This window comes from Oryza brachyantha, chromosome 5 (assembly GCF_000231095.2).
Source record: "Oryza brachyantha chromosome 5, ObraRS2, whole genome shotgun sequence".
Lineage (NCBI taxonomy): Eukaryota > Viridiplantae > Streptophyta > Magnoliopsida > Poales > Poaceae > Oryza > Oryza brachyantha.
This window is the reverse complement of record NC_023167.2, coordinates 14,169,513-14,191,550: the sequence shown is the minus strand read 5'-3', so window position 1 is coordinate 14,191,550 and position 22,038 is coordinate 14,169,513. Positions and strand designations below refer to the sequence as shown.

At 42.5% G+C, this 22,038-nt stretch overlaps 2 protein-coding genes across 2 annotated transcripts; both read left to right on the top strand.

The window, feature by feature from the left end:
• The first annotated feature begins 664 nt into the window (after nt 1-664).
• Nucleotides 665-1,692, top strand: LOC121054529 (protein GL2-INTERACTING REPRESSOR 1-like). The gene has a single exon (XM_040524531.1). It carries the CDS (start codon nt 833-835, stop codon nt 1,217-1,219), a length of 387 nt encoding a protein of 128 aa, XP_040380465.1. The 5' UTR covers nt 665-832; the 3' UTR covers nt 1,220-1,692.
• Nucleotides 1,693-15,322: 13,630 nt separating this feature from the next.
• On the top strand, nt 15,323-16,379 carry LOC102700991 (transcription repressor OFP13-like). The gene has a single exon (XM_006654407.2). It carries the CDS (start codon nt 15,375-15,377, stop codon nt 16,122-16,124), a length of 750 nt encoding a protein of 249 aa, XP_006654470.1. The 5' UTR covers nt 15,323-15,374; the 3' UTR covers nt 16,125-16,379.
• The last annotated feature ends 5,659 nt before the right edge of the window (nt 16,380-22,038 follow it).

The following is a 22,038-nucleotide window of genomic DNA, read 5'->3' as shown; positions in this document are numbered from 1 at the left end:
ATGCATGCAGTGGCAGACCTTCTGTTGAATGTACGGCTCCGGTATATGCTCTACCAGGTAAATATTTACTGCAGGCACAGCTAGAGTCAGACAGTAACACCATTGGGCCGTACATCCATCCAGCTAGCTCATTGACGCATCCTCCGTACCTTGGCCATGCATGCACGCAGCATGCGTGCCCTCTCCTAGCTAGCTACTCCCACACTTTCATTTCGACGGATGAATTACTAGCATGTATATATGAATGGATTGATCAGCTACGTACAAGCAGGCTACACACCAAAGTACGTGCATGAATGTCTATCTATCATCCGTAATGTTCGCTTAACTCTTCCCATCCGATTTCGCAATCCAATTAATACATTAAATCTCCAACGACAGGTAAGAGAAGGAGCTGTGTGGTGTAGTGCAGTAGCGTGCTTACTTTAAAATCAAAACGGGAATAATCAATCAAGCAGCTAGCATCGGAATACAGTGTGCGGGAGAGCGAGAGCGCTACTAGCAAGCAAGGATGTAAATGCGAGCTGCTGCTACTGCTGCTGCTTCATCTCGGGCAATTAAGAAAACCATCACCTCCATCGATCGATCCAGCGATTCAGCATCGGCCTCATTATATAACGCAAACGGGAGCTGCACCACCACCCCACAAAAACCCAGGCACGCACGCACAAAGGCCTCGCCCCCCCGGCCGCTCGCTCCTTTCCTCCCGTCCGGCCGGCCGGCACGCCCGCGCGCGCGTGCAGTGCATGCTCTGCCGCGTCCGTCCTACTAGCTCTCGCTAGCCACACAGACGCACGGTCGAGGCGTTAGCGAGCTAGTTAGAGTGATCAAGATGAGCAGGAACAATGGTGCGAAGGGGTCGAAGCTGCAGGAGCTGCGGCTGAACCTGTCGCGGTCTTCGCGCGGGGGAGGGGGGCCGTCGGGGCTGGACGGCGGGAGCAGCCCGCCGAGGAGGCTGTCGTCGTCGTCGTCGTCGTCCACGACGACGCCTTCGCCGCCAAGCTCGTGCGTGTCGTCGGAGGGGAGCCCGGAAGCTGGCGGCGGCGCGTCCGGGATGATCCTGGCCGGGTGCCCCCGGTGCATGATGTACGTGATGCTGTCGCGGGAGGACCCCAAGTGCCCCAAGTGCCACAGCACCGTGCTCCTCGACTTCAACGACGCGGCCGCCGACCCGCGCCAAGCCGGCGCCGGCAAGAGCAAGGGCAAGCATCGCGGCTGACGACCACTCTTACCTCGCGCGCGTGTCGCCGGCCGGAGCCGAGCTAGCTAGCTGACCTGGCCGTGGTCGCCATGACGCTCTAGCTAATCAAAATTCCAAAAGCTAGCCCCTCCACTACAACCGGTCGTCGCCGCGATCGAGCTAGCCCTCTACTTGCATTGCTTGCGTGTTCTTGTTCTTAATTTCGTACGTGTGATCGAGTGTGTGTGACAGTACGTGTGAGTTGATCAAAATGGAATTATCACGTAGACCCGTTGTTCCATGGATCATTGGGCCAGCCGGCGATGTGCCAATGGAACGGGTCTAGGTAATAATTTCGCGTGGGTCGTCGTCGTGGTACGTGTTCGATCAGGGTGTAGTGTTGTAGCGTGTACATGTCCTCCTGGTGACTGAAAGTCATGGATGATTTAAGATGTGTACGGGGCAGTACTACTGCTACGGATTAAGATTTTGTCTCGGGGGATTTCGCGGAACGTAATGCTCCTGTCAGCTGGTGTGCGCGTCAGTCGGGCGAAAAATGCAGGGGTGATTGTGCAACATATTTACTAAAGAAAAATAATTTATAAATAAAACTTGTATACACATATTTTTAGTTATTTAAAGTTAATATTAAGAAAATAAAATTCAGTGAAAAGCCTCAAAATCAATCTAAATTTAAAGTTAAAAATTTAAAATTTGGCTTATAAGCATAAACAAATGCAAAAAGATAGGAGTGGCAGCTGCAGCTTGACACGCATGGGTGTAAATTCGGTGCAGCGGAACAGCTAGCGGTCGGTTCGTATGTGCCGTGTATGGGAAGTGCAGGGTTTAGAAAAAAAGGTTTGCCCAGCGAAAATGCCTTACCAGCAGTTTCGTCGGAAACGTACTGTTACTTAAAAAAAAGTCAAATTCAAACAAATGAAAAAAAATTAACTTTCGGTTTGAATTTCCTGAACCTGATCTGTTTGTAAAAATAGACTAGTCCTAGGGGACCATGGGTGCATGTTCAGCTGAATACCCATATATTTAGAAAATACTTCCTCCGTTTCATAATATAAAATAAGATGTCCATATATTTAGAAAGTACTAAAAAGTATGGTATCTTGAGATACTTTTTTAAGGATGGTAAAAAAACTCTTATACTAAATTTTTGGTACCTCTCAGTACCTATTCAAGAAACGTAACATTGCTCGTTTAGATACCACGCAAAAAATGTGATTTATATATCCTTCCTGATGGATTAGAATCTAGCTATTTCCCTATGTTAACCTACAACGTAGCTTGGGTTTCACACAACCCTGGATATCCATCAGAATTGTGGGTTCACCGTTGCATACATATTCAGCGATATCTGACGACACTAGGTGTCGATATCATAGTATAAGAAATGGACCTGATTTCCTAGCCTTTTCGTGATTTTCTTTGAACCCCTAGGGGTTGTACCTCTTACCTCGTTCTTTTATAATAAAATAGAACAATCTCATGCGGAGTCCTTCAAAAAAGAGATGGACTTGATGGTAGCTCGAGCTAGCTCGGTGAGCACACGGCTGCATATACAGCTAAGCATCGTTTTTTCTATACTTGGAGTAGCGGTGGTTCTCTGCCACCATCTATCCTCATTAAAGTTTTATAATTTAGTCATCAAATTTCTTGATATTAAAAATCAGTTAAATATAGATTGATATCTATATATATAAATTTAAATTAAGATAACTATTTTATATAAAAAAATTTAATAACACATCATAAAATTTGTAGCAAATCACGGCGGTACATATCTCATGATTTGCTTACCTAGACAAGGTTGTGGAGTGGAGCCGACCTAATCCTCCTGGTACGTACGGATATGATTCGACGAGCTAGCTGCTGGCCCTGTAGCTAGCTAGGTAGCACTAGCTGGAACCCGACTGTACGCAAAGTACTTCATAAATACGTACACCGGCAGAAAGAACTTCTGAATACATGCATATCTGCGTATCTTTGTAGTGGTACATGTATATAGCATATAAGGGGGTCATTTTTAGGTTTTTAAATTAAAAGATCAACTGATATATTTGCAAACGGAAATAATTCGTGAATAAAATATTTATATGTGTCCATAGCGATCTAAAATTTAAGACTGTGAAATAAATTTTAGCAAAAAAACATCAAAATCAACTCTAAATTTAAAATTGAAAATTTAAATTTTAGACAAAAGATGGGTGGCAAGAATGCATGGAGTTGAACGCATGCAGATGAAGGCAGGAGGCCAGGATCGATCAAAAGGCCGGGAAACATATGCTAATTGCAGTATGGTTCAGAGTTCGAACTATAATTCAGATACAGATCGACTACGATTCCCTGCATATATGGTTTCAGAATTTCAGATTCTTGGGCAATCAAAAGGAAGCAGATATATGCATATATATGGTTCCAGAATATCAGATTCTTGGGCAATCAACAGGAACCAGATACATGCATATAGCTAGCTTGCAGGCACAAGGTTGAGACTGGCCGTCCGGCCGGCGAGCCGGACGGTGATCGTAGTAGGATCAAAGAGGCTGGCTGATCGAGGAAGGTGCTGGGTGGTTAGGATCATTCAAAGGGGAGACTATTGCGGATTAACTCGCTTTTAAACCCAAATAAATGCACGAGTAATTGGAGACAGTTGAGGGCAATAAGAAGGGGGGATTGTGTCAGGGTGATGAAACCACAGTTCATGCCAACCTTGTCGCTTCAATGCATTGTTGCAAATTAAGGGTCGAATTGAAGCGCACTGCTTCCAGTTCCAGACTGCCACTAAATGCTCCCGAAGGAGTACTGCCACTAGCTTGGATGTGTGTGTGTGTGTAGGCATTCAGCATCCTGCTTTGTTAGGTACTGTAGCTACTCCTCCATGGCTCTCTGCCTCTGCAGCAATTCATCGAGCATGATGCAGTACGTACTCCAGTACACTGCCATGGCTAGCCTAGTGGTGGTGCTTGTACCAGTACTCCTAAGAGCGTAGTAGCTACCTGGAGTAGTACTGGCATTGGGTATTACTACCATGGAGGCATCTATCGATCGATCGCTGATGCATCGCTCGGTGATTTAGCAGACTCTGTTGCCTGCTGCCTGTTGGTTGTTGTATCATGTTAAGGACCAGTACTGTACAGTGATCAGGAGCAGTATAGGCTGTATAGTTAGCTAGGCATTTGGGCTTAAACCAAGCGAGACGTTCCATGCTCTGCATGCATGCATCACACCTCTGTATATCTATCCAACGAATTAGCACTGTCCAAGTGTTCGTCAAGCAGCCACGACCTACTGTGCCAATCTTTTGTTCGCATATGCTACGTGCATGCAGATGTGTGTGTGCAGGGTGCAGCTAGGCTAGTAAGCTCAAGCTAGCTGCACTGTACCGCTGGAATAGTACGTTTAAATGGAAACACAAATATTTGTCTATGTGAACACACAAATATTTGTCTATGTGAACAAATGTGCCCTTCATTATATTCCATCGAATCGATCCAATATGCATGATGCATCCATGTGATGAAGCGAACGAGGGGGGCAAACGCAACGCAATCAAAGTCGGCCAACCACTCGCTGATCGATTTTTATAATAATCCCTCCTAAAAGATCAGCTCGTAACCTCACAGCAATTAAAGGCCATATAGTGCCTCGAGAGAAGATACAACAGTACTGGGGGGTACTAAGTGCTCATGAATAAGAGTTGTTGCTTGGCAGGGTTACAGCTAGCCAGCATTGCATGCTGATCTCCAACTGAGCTGTACTGCCTGCGTGTGTGTGTTCGACAACCTGATCGATCGATCTCTTCTCTCCGTGGATCCACACGACCCATCCATGCATGCATCGCCCCAACGTCCGTCCACGACATGCAAATGCTGACATGAATGAATGCCAGAGAGTGAGTAATGCTAACTGATCATCGTTCATAGCCCACTTGGCGTTGCTCAATATCTGTCGCCATCTAGAAGCTTGGGGCTCATCCATGCAACCACGGTCCAGACTCTGTGTTCTTTTGTTGCCGAAAGATGAAAAATTATTTAATTTTTGTGATAACTATTTAATTATATAACTAATTAGATCGATTATTAAAAAAATTGAAAAATTACTCAAGAAAGGTAATAGATAATACGATCAACTTTATATATAATTTTTTTTAAAAAAAAATAGATCATCTAGCAGTTTGAAAAGCGTACACGCAAAAGTCGAGAAAAACTTAAGAAAAATCTACACGTACACAGCCAGCAGTAACCAGGGTAAATCGAGAAAAACAAATCAAAACTTACTAAAATTTAAAATTTCAGTTTAACTTTTGTTCGAACGTACTTGGATGGGTGGGTTACCTCGCCTAGTTTTACCGTTGTCGCGCTCCTAAGCCGAGCTGCCGTGGTAACAGAACTGAATGCAACATGTTTGGTGGATTGATGGATGAACATTATTCGGAGATGTATTGCCAGTGCTCCTTATAATGAAGTTAGGTTACACAAGTGAGATGGAATTAAGTACTGATCGACAGAGGAGCACATATACAGCTAGATCAACTGACAGTATGCGTCGATCATGCGTACCATAATTAAGGGGGATAATTAAGGGCAAATTAAGCAGTGTGGGTGCAACCATACCTCAGCGGAACTGTCGTAGTTGATAACATCACGCGAGTGTACAGATACAGCTTGCAAAGTTGTTGCGCAAAATCGCTATATTTATGGGGTCAATATATATATATATGGTCCCTGCGTGTCACGCTCCATATTCCATTTGCTAGCTAGCAACTGCAACTCCAGCTCCTAACCTCCCACTGGAATCAGAACACTGCAGCTATGGCCCAAAAGATCACTGCTCATCGTTGGTTCCTAGATTCCCGGTCGTTGCTTCTCTAGGTCATTGATCCTCTCGATCAACAACCGTGGCAATGGCATGCTAGCTAGTTATTGTGTTGCAAAAACATGTAAAACGAGATGTGAAAATCGGACGGCCTGGCTTGATCATGGGCCGGCCTGGCTGGCCATCGTTCACCTTGGGCCTACTGCAAATCTATCAAACAAATCAAATTGGAATCTCGTGCACTTTCGACTGAGAAGCACGAAATCACGAGCTGAAGACGCATGGTCTTGGGCTACGTGCTATGCTGGCCCATGGACTGCACAACTGGATGAAAATGGTACGCAAATTCCCGAGACTGATGTATTTCTATTTAACAATGTTCCAAAAATTGTATAAGTGTTTTTACTGATCCAGTGGTATATTGTTTTCATGTGAAAATTTTGAAGAATCACCATATAATACCGACAATCCATAAGCCACATGTACCTCAAGAGGCTAAAAAAACTATGTTCCGACGTAGATATCTCGACTTAACCTCCATATTAGTCAAAGTATCCTTATGATTTAGCTGCAACATAGGTAATTTCAACTTATGGTTCATCTACTCACAGCGTGCTAACATGCACCGTCAATTTTTCATCACAAACATAACTACCAACAAAACATGGATTCACAAAATGTCATTTCTGGATTTCTTCCACAAAGTTCATAACTGTAAACAACAGAGTATAGGTCAGGGAAAAGAAACTTCTAGCCCGTTCGGCCAGCCAACTTGGCCCATTAGGGCGACAACCATATCCAACTAGAAAATTTATATTACATCCCTCAACTTTAGCCCAAGTCCGATAGGACTCCCTCAGCTACAAAGCTTATAGCACATCCCTCAATTATCAATTCTGACCTATTTTACCTCCTCGAGCATGTTTTGAATGTGGCACTTGTAAAAACTCAGCAATGAATGTTAAATCCTCACTGGAGTCTTCGATGGAAGTTTTTTTCGCTCAAGTAGGAAAGTTCACACCAAATACCACGGTTTTTACACCAGATACTTCGGTATCCCTAAACTTACTCCAAGGAGAGTGAAGTCGAGATCACAACCCAATCAACACACTCTAGCCTCCGATACGATCCACTCTACCAATCAAATTCCAAGAAGAAAGTGTCGTATCCACTATGTTACCATATTTCCTTGCGATGGTGAGGAAGTCTAGGTACAAACTTTCTTGGGAAAATCAAACGATTGAAGAGCTCGTGGACGACACCTTGGTAGGTAGGAGTAACACCTCAAAGAGTAACAAGCTCGAACAGAGGTTAGATGTCGATCACCAAGTACTTCACACCAAATCCTTAGACATTTTCTATGGAATTCAACCTTTTTTGTCTCTAGCCCTAGCTCCCAAAAGAATCTTACACTAAATCCAAGGAGGAAGGCGGGTTGTCCTAGGGAATGTGGCAGTCAACTCTAAAAAATAGGGTGATGAGAATAAATACTCTACGAACTCTAACTAGCCTTTACTCATATAATTCAAACATTGAAGAGTAATGAGGACACAGAAGTTGGATAGAGTCTTGATGCCCATTTTGCTGCTTGGTGCCAGTGGATGGCTTGTACATGCCAGCTCCTCCGGTGCTCATTTTTCCACTTTTTGTTCTTTCTCTATGTGTTTTTTACCACTAGATTTAACTATTTGTAATTTGGGGCCATTGCAAATTTGTGATCAATTTGAATCGTTATTGCAAAATTGTCAATAGAACTATCGTTCGAGTGACATCCTTGCAATAAAAAAACGGTGACAAATTTGCAAAAGCCCCCTATAATTATCACGCCATATTCTAGGAATTACCATTTTATTCCTAAATTTAATTGTTTGTGATTCTATTAATATGAGATTGTGTGAGTAATTGTTTAATCATGTTTAGAGAGTTTTTATTCTGTGTGAGGAAGACAGAGGAAGAGGGGAGTAAGGGCACGTGGACAAAAATGCGGAAAAATAATATCTGAGGGCGTTTCTCGTTTTCAAAATGTGCAGTGGAGAAGAGGTACTTGATCTGGAGTTGAGGGCACATCTTATATCCAACGGTGCAAGGCATGAGCAAATTGAGGGTTGCACTTAACATTTGTCGTCGTATCTTACTCTGATCAGTTCTAATATGTTTCAATTTTTGCTCCAATATAATATTGGTCTTCACCTTACCTTTGTTGCATCTAAATGGTGTTAAGTTGAAAATTAGGGCATGTTTTTCACACGGGCGGGTGAAAAACATTATGGTGATCTTGGGCTCCACCTTATAGATCAAAATCACGGTCAGATAAAGGGTAAAAGTATCTACATTTCAACGTTACGAGCGATACAATTTTAGAGTAAGTCATTAGAACACATCATAGAAAAAAAAAGCAAGAACATAAAAAACAGAGGAATTAAAGAGGCCCTTTTCCCAATCATGTAAGAATAAAAACACATAAAAATAAAATAGAAGCCCTCTAATTGCACAGTAGGAAAAATTTATAAGAGGGACTCTTCCAATATATATGACACACAGAATTACGAACCTATGGGCTTGGGGTATTTCATATATTTTCCCATAAAGTAGATTCGGAAGAAAAATGCTTAGGAAATCTAATCCTCCAAACGTACTTCATCAATCATCTATTTTAAAGAGATTTAAGGGTTTGTTCAAAACTAAAGTCTAAAATAAACTCATGCAACCTCGTGAATAATACATGTTATCTTAAAACTCTTATAGTAGTTGCGACAATAAAAACTCCAAACTCTAACCCACTAAATATTTTTATAATTATTTTTTACCTCCTTTGTGTATCCATATGCAAGAAATTCCACCCTTACATTGTACCAAGAGGCAAGATTAATCTTAGCATGGACTTTTCTCTACTCTTTTATGTCAGCAAATTAATTTATCCAAAGGGACAACAATTCAAGCCGAGACAAGAGGTAACGACAAGAATGATACATTTTTTTTCTCGCTGCACTGCTCATCCTGCACAATGCAAGGTTTTGCTGAATTTCAAAGAGTAAATGGTGTAACACAGTGGCGGAGCCAGTGTCCGGGTTCCATGCATGCCACGACACATTACTCCATGGCATATGCAGCGTATTATTCGTTAATCATGTACCTAATTACCTTGGTTTGTACTCCCTCCGTTTCATAACTTAAGATTTTTCTGTCTTGTCTAGATTCATATTAATGCTAATGAATATAGACATATATATATATATATATATATATATAACTTATGTAAATTTAGATAAGATGCTATAAAAGTCTTAAAATATGAAATCGATACAGTAACGGAGGCTAACTAGATGATCGGCCAACAAACGAGCAAAGCAAGGGCCGAACCAATGAACCATTACGCTGTACCTATAAATGCCAAAGCAACCAAAATCATTAGCATCCATTCTCAAAGATTATATATGCTAGCGCCATAATCTAAATTATCGGAAATACACAACCATCTCATTAATAAATCATAACCCGGCAATTATCAACCTTAGTCGTGTTTACGATAAATTGGTGGATTCAGCTATCTACTGTACGGTTTTATGTATGTAGTTTTCATTTGTTATTCGGCTTGTTTAAGCTCAGCAAAATTACTGGATCCGTCCCTGGTGTAAAGCAAAACCGTGGACAAGTTTTGAAATTCCATTCCATTCCATTCAATAGGGCATTAGGGCATGCTATCCCTCTCGTGAGTTTGGATTCTTGAGTTCCAAACTTCCAATGCTGCAATTTTCCTCTCCGTGTCAGTACTGTTTTGGTCCATGAAGACTGAGACAACAGACAAGGTAATCATGACGGATATGTCGGCCGGACGTGTGCATGCTGCATTGAAAAGATGATGAGGTGCTGAACATATATTGGCGTAGTATGGAAATGGAACAGTACTAAATTTAAGGTGCTGGCCGTCCAGTTGCTGTTCCTCTGATAGCAATGCGCCACACGCAAGACAAGGCTGATATCCATGTGAACTGTGGCGATCTTTTGGGTGGATTTGCCATTGCCGGTAGAAAGGTACTCGTAGAAGTGAAAAGAAAAAAAATATCTACTGTTATCATCGCCAGAGATCCAGGTGTTTAGATTAAGAAAATTTTTGGAAGAAGTATCACGTCAAATATTTGACCGGATGTTGAAAGAGGTTTTCGGACATGAATGAAAAAACGAATTTCACGGCTAGCCTGGAAACCGCGAGACGAATCTTTTGAGCCTAATTAATCCGTTATTAGCACATGTTGATTACTGTAGCACTTATGGCTAATCATAGACTAATTAGGCTCAAAAGATTCGTCTCAAGACTCGTCTCAAGATTTCTTCCGTAACTGTGTAATTAGTTTTTTGGTTATCTATATTTAATACTTTATTTAGATGTCCAAAAATTCGATGTGATATTTTCGGAAAAAATTTTAGGAACTAAATAAGGCCTTAGTTTCTTTTAGAGTAGGTATAATAGTAGACTATAAGACATTTATAAATATATTTTAAAGAGATAAGTCAGGAGAGAGAACGGTAAGATACTAATTTGCAACTAGCTACAGCATAGGCCACAAGACATAGTATGTGTATGACATGTGGAACCATGTATTAATGTTTTATAGATAATGATTATATGAATTAACTATTAAATTGACTATATATAAATTATATAAATTGAAGCTATCAGTTATACCATTGTAACTTGCTCTTACCCCTCTGCTGCTGCTATCTGTGCAAGATAAGACAGCGGCAGCAGCAGGGAAAAAGTTTTCAGGAAGCAACAATTGTTACACTCCACACGCATAAGTTTTTCCCTTTGTCTTGATGTTTAGCCTTACGCTACACTGCAACCAGGTTAAGCATATATACAGGCATGCCAGATCAGAGATCAGATGTGTGACCAGATCGATCAAAAGAAAAATTAAAGACGCATGCGGCCGGTTGCTTTTAACGCGAGTAACCGAGGCAGGCTGCGCTAGCTGCAGGCTAAGCTTGCAGCAGCGGCGTGCATGCAACACAGTGTGCGATGGTGCTACAGGCGAATGCGTACAACTTTCTGGTCATCATGGTAAATAGTCCCCTGATGGCAGCTCGAGCAGAGAGAGCAGCATTGGACACGTCCAAAGATGGCAGCTCGAGTATTACGCCCCCACAGTGAAAGTCTGAATGCTGGGGCACACCGTGTTGATCCTGTCCGAGCCGGCCTATTCATCGTTGGCTGAGGTCTTGTACTTATATTTATATGATAAAATTTTAAATTTTAAAGATTTTGGGTTTTTTACCAAAGTTAATTTTTCAGATTTATCTTTTAGATAACTTAAAATACATATATAATTTTTTTATTTATAAATCCATAAAAAAAACCAAACAACCACCTCCTTCTTCGCTTGTCCTAAAAAATTATGTAGTTTCAGTTTACAGTTTCACATGAGCTGATCAACTAATAGGGCTCCAGTTAAGTTGCAGGTATACCTATTTACTCCACCAGTTTGTTACCTCGCCAATTAAGTGAACAGGAAGTGTGAAGTCTGTTGTGTATTCTGTAAACCTGGTATGCACGAACATTCATTCATTCATTCATTGCTAGTAGGGACTATGAATGAGTACCGTTGATTCGTAGCGAGCATGCATGTTGCTTCTTAATTTGTTCGTAATCATTGGAAAAAAGTGCCAAACAGCCAATATGGTCCTTCAACTTCAAGGGCCTCTTCGATTTGGAGGAATTTTGCAGAAATTTTAGAGGAATTGAACTGTTTCCTCTAAAATTCCTATAAAATTCCTATGATCTGAATAAGCCCCAAGTTTTGTTAGAGCAGGTATAATAGTAGATTATAAACCGGCTATAAATATATTTTAAAGAAAAAAGAGATGAAAGATATAACAGTGGGCTATTAATTTGTAGCTAGCTACAGAATGAGCTCCAAGACGCTTAGTATGTATGACATGTGAGACCATATATTAATATTTTGTAGATAACTATTATATGAATTCGCTATTAGATTGACAATAAATAAATTAGAGTCAGTGGTTGGCTATAGCATTGAACCTGCTCTTAGATGTTTGATTTGGTCATGACGTCTGATCGGAGCCTGGCCCCCAAGTTCTCTGTTTGGGTCAAAATCATTGTCGAACTCATAATAAGCATCGCCAACACAAACCTAGCCTATCGAGAAATCCCACCTATATGGTTCACAGTTTCACGTAGACAAGCAAAAGCAAAAGTAACAAAAAAAAATGTCGCTTTTTGACGTTTTTTCAGACCCTTTTCTGATGTACTGGGTGAATGAGGGGGGGGGGGGAGGCGGAAAATGATAAAATGATTTTGAACCAAGATGAAAATTAACTCGAGAAGTGTTTTGTTTTGTTGCAAAATACAAACGTGGGGTCCCGAGATCTAGCAATTGCATTATTGGAGCTAGCAAACAATCATATAGTAGCTAGGAAGATGGTCCTAGCTCATCCAACCATGAACGTGTACGTCCCATCCCGATGTCCGTATCCGTGCTCCCTGACGATCTTCCTTTCCAGCGAACGAACGATCCAGCTTAGCGGGGAACTGAACCCTCAGAAGTAAAGTGAACCTGGCCTTCGATCGCTTCCAACTACAGATAAATTCTGCACGTAATCTTGCGTGCATCAGATCAGCGGCGCTATTCTGTCCTTCATTTTCCCTTGCAAACACACGTACGTCGCGCTGTTCCGCCGTGATTTTCCTCTCGAGAGGCAGGCGTCCGTCCGTCCGTCCTTAGCGAGAGCGAGAGCTGTCTGAGAGTGATCATTTCTGAAGCTCGGGGGCGCTAGTATCTGCTTGATTCTCTTGCAGAGAAATCAGAATGGAGCTCTCGTGGTCAAGAACAACACCATGGCCCTACTACACGTACGTAGTGCTACGCTACGCTAGCCGGCCGCTTGTGGCTGACGTACTGCTTGGAGCTCCAGGAGCGAATTTGGAGGTGGATCCATCAGCTCGTCTAATGTGTAAGGCATAGTCATGTGCGATTTGTCAGTTTCGTACCAGATTATGTGCAAGCTGCAAGTAATTAGTGCCAGGCACCACTGCCCTGTCCCCCAGATGAGTGAAAATAATGCGAGACATGGATGGTCCAGGCGGACCAGGCGACAGGGACCTACGCATATGCGTGAAAGAGGACGGACGACTGGTATGTAAACTGGGTTGCTCTGCAATTTGAAGCTCGTGGTGCATGAAATGTCCGGGCGCGCAGGTGTGGTAATGTGTTTAACATTATTTATATAAAAAGGTTATGTTTAAAATAGAGCGAACAAAAATTTTATAGATTTTGATATAAAAATATTTTAACGGCTAAGTAGCGCTGAGAAAACTCAAGGACATTGAGTCATTACCACCCCTACTAGCAGGAGGCATTACAGACACATGTTCTCGATTCCTAAATTTGCCAACATCCTGGTCATGTATAATTATAAATAAACGGAATCTCTTTTAAACCCTTAATGGGATATCCGCTCGCTACTTTGCTTGGTATCTAAATAATTATAAAAAAATTAAAACGTAACAAGATATATAAGATATATCACTATGCAAACATTCAAGATCAAATTGAATTTCTCATTGTTACAAGAAAAACACAAATATGACCATGAAAATGTGTATAGCAATTAGAGCTTAATTTGTTCTTTTTTCATAAACTTATAGAAGTCAAATTTAAATACGAACGTTTGTAGAGTGGCATATCGTATATTAATCTATACTTTTAATTTTTAAAGTATTTTATAATTATTTAGATAAAATAAAAAACGAGCGGAGGATTACAGAATTCATGAATGCTTGGGGACTACAAAAGTAAAGCCACGTGACCACGTCCGATCAGCTGAGCCTTACAGGTGTGGAGGCATTTTCATCAAGAGTAGTGTCTGTCACGTAGTTCAAAAATAAATACTAAATTATATGTAAAATTTAGAATTTTCCATTGAGTGTTCCTTTGAATCAAAAGATTTGTGTAGGAATTTCAAAGGATTCAAATCATATTGGAAAATTTCCTATACAGACCTTTGACACAAATGATTGATTTCTATGAAATCGTAAGCGAGAACTCTAAGCTCTGGAAAAAAATTAGAAAGTTAGCCAGAACTCTAAGCTCTTGAAAAATTTTCTTTGTGTCCAGCTCTCCCATCTGATTTCTACTATTATATTTTTCCTGCGTCTATTAAACAGACTTTTTTGTGTTTTCTTATGTTATCTAATTATTTTCCTATGTTTTGTAATTATCTATTTTACAATTATATTACTATAAAAGTCCTGCGTTTTAAATGAGCCATGACTATATTTTGCAAATTTGTAGGGCGCGCGGAAGCCCAAATTGCTCCACAATCCATGTGTGGTTCCACCGATACAGAAGTTAAAATTGGATAGGAATAGTACTAGTACCAGCTCGTGTGCACAATACCGAGGTTGTGTTTGAAGTGTGCTTAAGATAGAATATGAAATATTTTTTGATTTTTTATATCTTTTTAATAGTATAAATAATAAAATTAATCATTATAAAGTAAAAAAATACTATAAATATCAGATGATAAACTTCTATATAGAAATTTTTTTGTTCAAAAACACACATTTAATAGAGCATGTGCGAAAAGACGAGGAAAATCTGAGAAAAATCTAATAAAAGAGCACAGCTTGAATCATGCTTGGGAATACAAATTTTAGGGAGTAATTTGGTAGATATAAAGTTAAAAGGTTTGGCATCTTTGAAACTTTTAAATTCCTATGGAATGCCTAGATACATGAAGAGTTTTGTGAAATTTTTGGTTTGAGGTTAATTTAACCTTGAGAACTTTCCTGTTAGTCTTACAGATTGTACTGGACTTTACATTTGAACATGACCTAAGCAGAGCTCAAGGTATATAGAGAAATCATCTACTCCTACCGTATTTCTCTCACCCAATATGAATGTTTACAAAGACGTCAAATATGATGGCAATGCATGGTACTTTCCATAATTCTGCCCAGTCACGATTTTTTTTCCCTGTGTGACTTAATGTTCTTTTCCAATTTGTGTTCCGTTGCAATGGCAGAAAACATACTTTGAAGCTTCATAATGAGTAATTTTATAAACTTTGATACGGTATCAAGAAAGCGCATATTTTCTAATATAAAATTTTAGTATTTCTTATTACCTCAGAAATAGAACATATCAAATTTACACAAAAAATAATATTTTTTATTTGGTTTGATCAAAAGGCACAGAAAATCTCCCTCTTGCTCTATCATGTCCTATTCTGCCCATATGGCACTTCAAAATCAACAAACGCCCGCACAACTTCTACCGAAGAAAACCCTGCGTCAAACACTTCCTAGCAAGCTAGTGTGGCTGCACTCGCTTCAACGGCCACGCCAATGGTGAGGAAGCTGCCACTAAGCTCCGTCTTCTACACCATCAACTCGGGCGCCAGAGACACACCACCATCGTCGCCTCCCCCTCCGGCGGCCGCTCCACCGGCATGGATGTGGCCTTCTTGCAAGCATCCAAGAGCGGATTCCTTCCGTTCCACGTCGGCCGCAACGGCAGCCGCTGCGGCCAAGACCATCGCGTCCATCTTCCTCGACTCTGGCGAGTCCTCCTTCGCCAACTCATCCGCGCGCATGATGCACCACGACTGCGCCTCCGACAGCCTCTCCACCGAGTCCGAGGTCTCCGCCACGGCCGAAGACATGGCCGACGCCATAGTCCGCGGGCTCCGGTCCGACCGCCTCCTCTTCGAACCCCGCGCGCCCTCCAGCTCCATCCTCGATAAGAAGCCCCTGCGCCGCTCCGCCACTGACGACGCGGCGTCGTTCGGCGGCGGTGTCGCCGTGGCGTTCGACTCGGAGGATCCGTACGAGGACTTCCGGGCGTCCATGGCGGAGATGCTGGCCGCGCACGGCGTCGGCGACTGGGACTGGCTGGAGGCAATGCTGGGCTGGTACCTCCGCGCGAACGGCAAGGAGACACACGCCGCCATCGTCGCGGCGTTCGTCGACCTTGTCGTCTCCATGGCCGCCAGCGGCTCCAGCTCGTCTCGCCACTCGTCGTTCACTCTCGCCGGGACCGACCTGGAGAGCAGCAGCGCCGGCGGCGCCGGAAATATCTCTTTCAGGCTAAGGTAAAATAACTAAGTTAGCCCAGACAATGCAGGCTAGCTACCTACGTGTGCGTTCGCGCATGTGTGTTAATTAATTTTGTTTGTCGTGTGCTAAACTGTAGTAGCACTACTTTTCATTTGATTGACGAATTGGCCCCCGGTTAGCCAAGGATCAGTGCCTGATTACCGATCCTGTCCATGAGCATTGGGCGGCATACACAGGACTCCTATCCTTCCTGTATCAAGCTTGCATGAGTGGAAGTAAATTGTAATATTGAGTGCAAGTAAGATTTTACCTACTGGGTTGTGGTATAGCTAGTTAGCACATATTTATGAAGAAAAAATAATTATGAATAAATTCTTAACGATATAAAGACAAATACAGAAAAATAAACTATAATAAAAAAGCAATTTTCCTATCCTTAAAGAAGTACCATGAGGTACACTGTTTTCTATGTAAAATTTGGTATCTCTTGTTATCTTAGATACTGACAGGATGGGAAAAATATTTATAATAAAAACCCCAAGAAAATTTAACCTTAGCTCGTATAAGTATTAAGAAAAGAGGAAAAATGAGAGGCTAACTACCGGTATGTACGTGCTAACATGAAGTAGAGCAATTTTATAGTCATTGAAAATGTATCCAGAGATGTCACTTTTTTCCATATAAATTTTAACATATCTTAGCACTTTAAATACTAAATTTTATATTAAAATTTTGACACCTCATCCGGGTACCTTTTCGAGTATCATAAAATTGCTCGAGAAAGTAACGGCTAACAGTGACAGCGACATGACCAACGTAGCACAGGACTTTGCAGTAAATGTGACGCCCAGCGAGAGAACTACACACGCACAGCGCGCCGGACAAGGGACGACGAGTCTGGATCGATCGAGTTGAGCCGGCGGCATGCGCATGGAGCCCGGGCCGGCGCGGGCGCGGGTAGCTCTCGATCTGCAGAGGCGACAGCGAGCGTACGTACGCACGCGATCCTGCGTGTGAGACGAAGCAGCGGACGTCTCATCGGAAGCGGTTTGGCCGGCCAGGCGGGGGTGGGGGCTTCGCGCGCGTCTTGGTCCCCGGGATGCACGTGCCGTCGAGATCGGTACGAGGGATACGGACGAGACGCGGGCGCATGCAGCAGCATCCCGGGGCGGCGACGTTGATGCGGCAGCGGCATACATCGATCGGCAGTTTTTTTTTTTTTAGAACGCATCGGCAGTTGGAAGTCGGAACACCTGAAAATTTTTAACGTGTCAGTCGATTCTTTTATCCGTCGGATTTCTTTTATCCGTCGGATTTGCTCGAAGATTCGTACATGCTATTGGAGTATTGGGTTTAGGCTATTGGATGGAGATCCTAACATGCACATAAATAGATTGACACAAATAAAATTTTCAGTCACCTGGTCTGTCGTGTGTACGTTTTCCTTAATTTTAAGATCTGCTCATCGATCTTCTTATTTCGGCATATCACTTTTATACTGTTTACTCTAATATTTATTATTGGAATAACTCCGATAACCACTCCATGTATCTCTCTAATGGACTTGATAACTGGATTGCCAAATGATTTGATCGACCAAATCACTCTTGTTATTAGCCAATAATGGGCAGCTACTATCGCTCACCAAACATGGTTCCTAAAATCTCTCTCCTTAGCACCCCTTGCTCTCCTCTGCCTCATAAGCGATCCTCGATCTGCAGCAACCTATCATTGTCGTCATCTCGAGGTTGCATGTAGGACTGTATTTACTGGCAATGGACAAGCGACCAACGCTACTCAGCATGCTCAGCCTACGAGGCCTTCTTCGTCGGCCAGTAGTCCTTTCCGTGTGCTAACCTGCTCTGGCATGCGGCCCAGCCAAGTGCAAGTTCTTCATCTGGTAGCGTTGCTGGACGGCCGACTTGCTCCAAAAGCGTGGTATTGCTAGCCACTCTGTTTGCCTCCCGTGCGGGTAGGATCTCGAGACAGCGAACCACATTCTCCTTGACTATGTGTTCGTCAGACAGGTCTGGCACCAGGTGCTGTCGCCGCCGGGTTGGACGCTACTCTCCTCCCACAGTGGCAATTGCCTTCAGGACTGGTGACCTTCGGCTAGAGCCTGCTTACCCCTTCACCTGAGGATCAGCTTTGACTCATTAGTCCTCCTCGTCTCCTGGTAGTTGTGGAAAGAGCAAAACGCAGGATCTTCGACTCGACGTTGTCTTTCGTCTTTGCGGTGAAGGAACTCGTAGTTTCAGAAGGCCAGTTGTGGTCGGCCGCCGGCGTCGCCACCTTTGGGGATCTCTTAGGAGTGTAGAGCGGTCTTGTCCCCTCCTCCCTCTCCTGGAGTTGCGTTTTGTTTCTTAGTCACGCATCTAGAGTTGCGTTTTGTTTCTTAGTCATGCATCTAGTTTAGTCGCTTTGTTTTTACCTTCTTAGACCTTAGCCTTAAGCCCGTCAAGCCTGTAGGTGTTGTGTACCAAAACTCTTTCCTGCTAATATATTGACATGCAAATCTTTTGTGCATTCGAGAAAAAAAATCCCTTATCATATATCATCATCACAGTTCCGATCTATTAGATTGCGTCTATCAAATAGCTTATATCAGATCACTGTATCTTGCTTATTGTTTTATCGGAGTTTCAGCCGACAAGTTATCAGTCATTGGCTCATTGGCTTGATAGCGATCTAGATCTATTTAGTATCTATTCTGATATTGCTAGGCGTAGTCTTGAGTTCTCTCGGTTTGGTCCGATCTTCTAAGATCATTCCTAGTAAGTTAGGCTAGATATTTTATAGATCTTGATTGATCGTCAGTCGTTTATAACCGATGATGTTTGTCCATCTGCTTGCTTGTTATCAACAAAGTAATTGATTGTTTTACTTTACTGCTTATGCACCAATTAGCTTAGATTCATTTAGATTAGTATTTATTTGTGTTGCATCAGCTTATGAGGATTACATGGAAATTGGTTTTAGTTGATCGTAGCAAATGATTCATTGTATATTTAAACTATTCAACTCTATTTATATCAAGTTTCTAGCCGATTCAAGCTTTCAACAGCCGATTGTTCAGTCTATCAGCTACACACTACTACATTAATATCCGATCGGCTAGAATTTTTGTTACCTATCGGCTCGATAGCCGATTGACTTGTTTTATTCTTCATCTTATCAGTTACAGGATCAAACTGATTGCCACGCCTGTATATTCTAAGAATTTAGGTCCTGCATTGGAGCAATCTAAGAAGAGACTCTCAGACCTTCGTGTGTGACATGTTAGCAGATCAACTTTTGACGTCAACGGAGATTCAATCGGACCTTGGCACCCTTTCTTGCCACTTTGCCTTGTAGGCTTAGCGGTGCACCCCCTAGGTGAAGGTCGAGGCAGATGGAAGCGACGAACTATGCAGCATGGCCTCGCATGGTGTTGGACGAGGGTCATAACCATTGATGGTGATGGAGGCGGTGCCATTAAATATGGATAGTACATGGATAGGCTATTGAAACACACAAGGAACATTCAGAATTGCCTTCTTTCTTTTTCTTTTTGCTAGGTGGGTGGACAATTAAAGAGCAAGATTTGGAAAAGCTATTGGAGTTATCGTTAGATAATAGTTGTGGGTATGTTTTCAGACTACCTATTTCTATCAATCACGTGGTTTTGGTTGGTTACTTTTAGATAGCTCACTCTAATATTTATGTACTTTCCACCGTTATCTCTATAGTCTCCCTCTAAATTTGTCCCCTTCCACTAAGTTTTGTCTCACCTCTGTTGACAATCTTAATGTGCTAATCGCATATGCTTCCTGAAGTTTGTATCGCCCCATTTTTAGTATAACTTAATTTATATTGAATGTTTAAAACTTCACTAGGTTAAATATTGAAATTCATTTATTTTAAATCTTGAGAATTCATTTATAAACAGCATAAATTTTGAAATACTGTTCTAAACCCGAATCATCAACACGACATCTAATTATTTCTTAACTCGGTCCCCGGATTGAATAAACTGTAGATTTTTGGTTCAATAGTGTCTAATTTTAATGTTCTAATTGATTACTAGATCTCTGTAAAATTGAAGCTGCAAATGAGCCATGTCAAATAAAAAAAAAGTGCGTATATTTTTGTATGCCTTGCAAACCGCCAAACTCTCCGTTTCTCCTGCCCAAGCGTTTTCAGGTGAAAGAAACTACTACTGCCACTGCTACTAGGTACTGTTCAATGCAACGCCCTTTCAAGTTTCAACCGCTGGGCTCCGGCCTCCGGCTAGCTAGCCAGCCAGTCTTGCCTCACGTGGATGGGGGCAGCCGCTTGTGCTTGCCTGCTCCAACGAGAGCTGCGGTCCTCTGTGTGGCAGCTGTGCTTCTTTGTCCGTCGCCCTTAAATAGTTTGAGAGCTTCATGTTCATTTTAGAACGGACGGCACCACTTCCATAAAAGAATCTTTTGGCCCCGTGGTCCACGGTCTTTGGCTTCTAGCCCCACCTGTGTGCCATTGCCACCACTCACCACTGGCCTCATTGCGTCATCCGCTGGGCAGTGCAGTCACGAGACGAGGCTAATATATCGCAGCAGCCACGCACACCTCAACAGTACAAACTCATCCTATGTATATACAAGTAAAGTAACCTATTCATGCAGTAACAGCACCAGATTAATTAACCTTAGTAGCCGGAGATTTTTAGCCTCAATGCATGCATGCACCTTGTAAAAATCAGCAATGCCATTGCCGGTTGTGTCGTTCGATCGGCAAGATCGGCCAACCGGCCGGCGCCGGCGGGCACCGCGGGGCGCTGCAGGTTTTACTGCTACGTTTTCTCGTGCCTTTTTCCCGCGGCGGGCGGCGACAGGCAGGTAGTCACGGTGAACGTGAGCTGCTGCGGCCGGCAGCGAGCGAGCGAGCAGGGCCAGCCGGCCAGCCGCGCCGGTGGTCCAGGCTCTCCCGGGTCTGTCTCTGCGTCTGCGAGCCATTTTTCTTTGTGAGGTTGCGTTCCCGATCGCTGCTCGCAGTGCAGTGCAGTGCAGTGCAGCGCAGCTTTACTGGCGCATGAGCGTTGTGTTGCATTAATTTGTGGTTTCCACCGGCACACGTACTTCTCAACTTTTAGTGTTACGTGCATGCCTATGCCTATCGATTCACAGCATCGTTGTTGGACCTTGAATACCTAAAACTGGAATTCAGGAGTTGGGCCTAGTCCTCACTGACCTATCGGGCGACCCATGGCCTGCAGAGGCAGTTCAGGCATTCCCAAAATTTTTCTACAAAAACATCACATCGAATTTTTAGACATCTAAATAAATCATTAAACATAGATGAACCAAAAAAACTAATTACACAGTTATGAAAGAAATCTTGAGACGAATCTTTTGAGCCTAATTAGCCCGTGATTAGCCATAAGTGCTACAGTAACCAACGTGTACTAATAACAGATTAATTAGGCTCAAAAAATTCGTCTCGCGGTTTCCAGGCTAGCCGTGAAATTCGTTTTTTCATTCGTGTCCAAAAACCCCTTCCGACATTCGGTCAAACATTTGACGTGACACTTCTCCCAAAAATTTTTTCAATCTAAACATCACCTCAGCATGGCGCCAGCCACCGCCGTCTCGGCATCGTCGCACCTCCATCACCGTTCTCATATTGATCTATGGCCACGATGGACGGATGGTGCCACCAATAACCAGAGGTGGCAATGGGTCTAACTTTTAAGGCTATAAGATTTAAATATTTGATAAACAATAGGTTACTTTTTTCTCTTAATTTTAATAGACGATGTCGTTGATTTTGACAAATATTGAGCATTCGTCTTATTAATTTTTTTATAAAAACACAAGCTATAATTAAAAAGGAAAAGTCTGAATTACACGCTTGAACTATTATTGATTGGTATGAATCACCCCTAATTTAATACCGGATATTTTTCACCCTCAATTGATAATACCAACAGAAAACC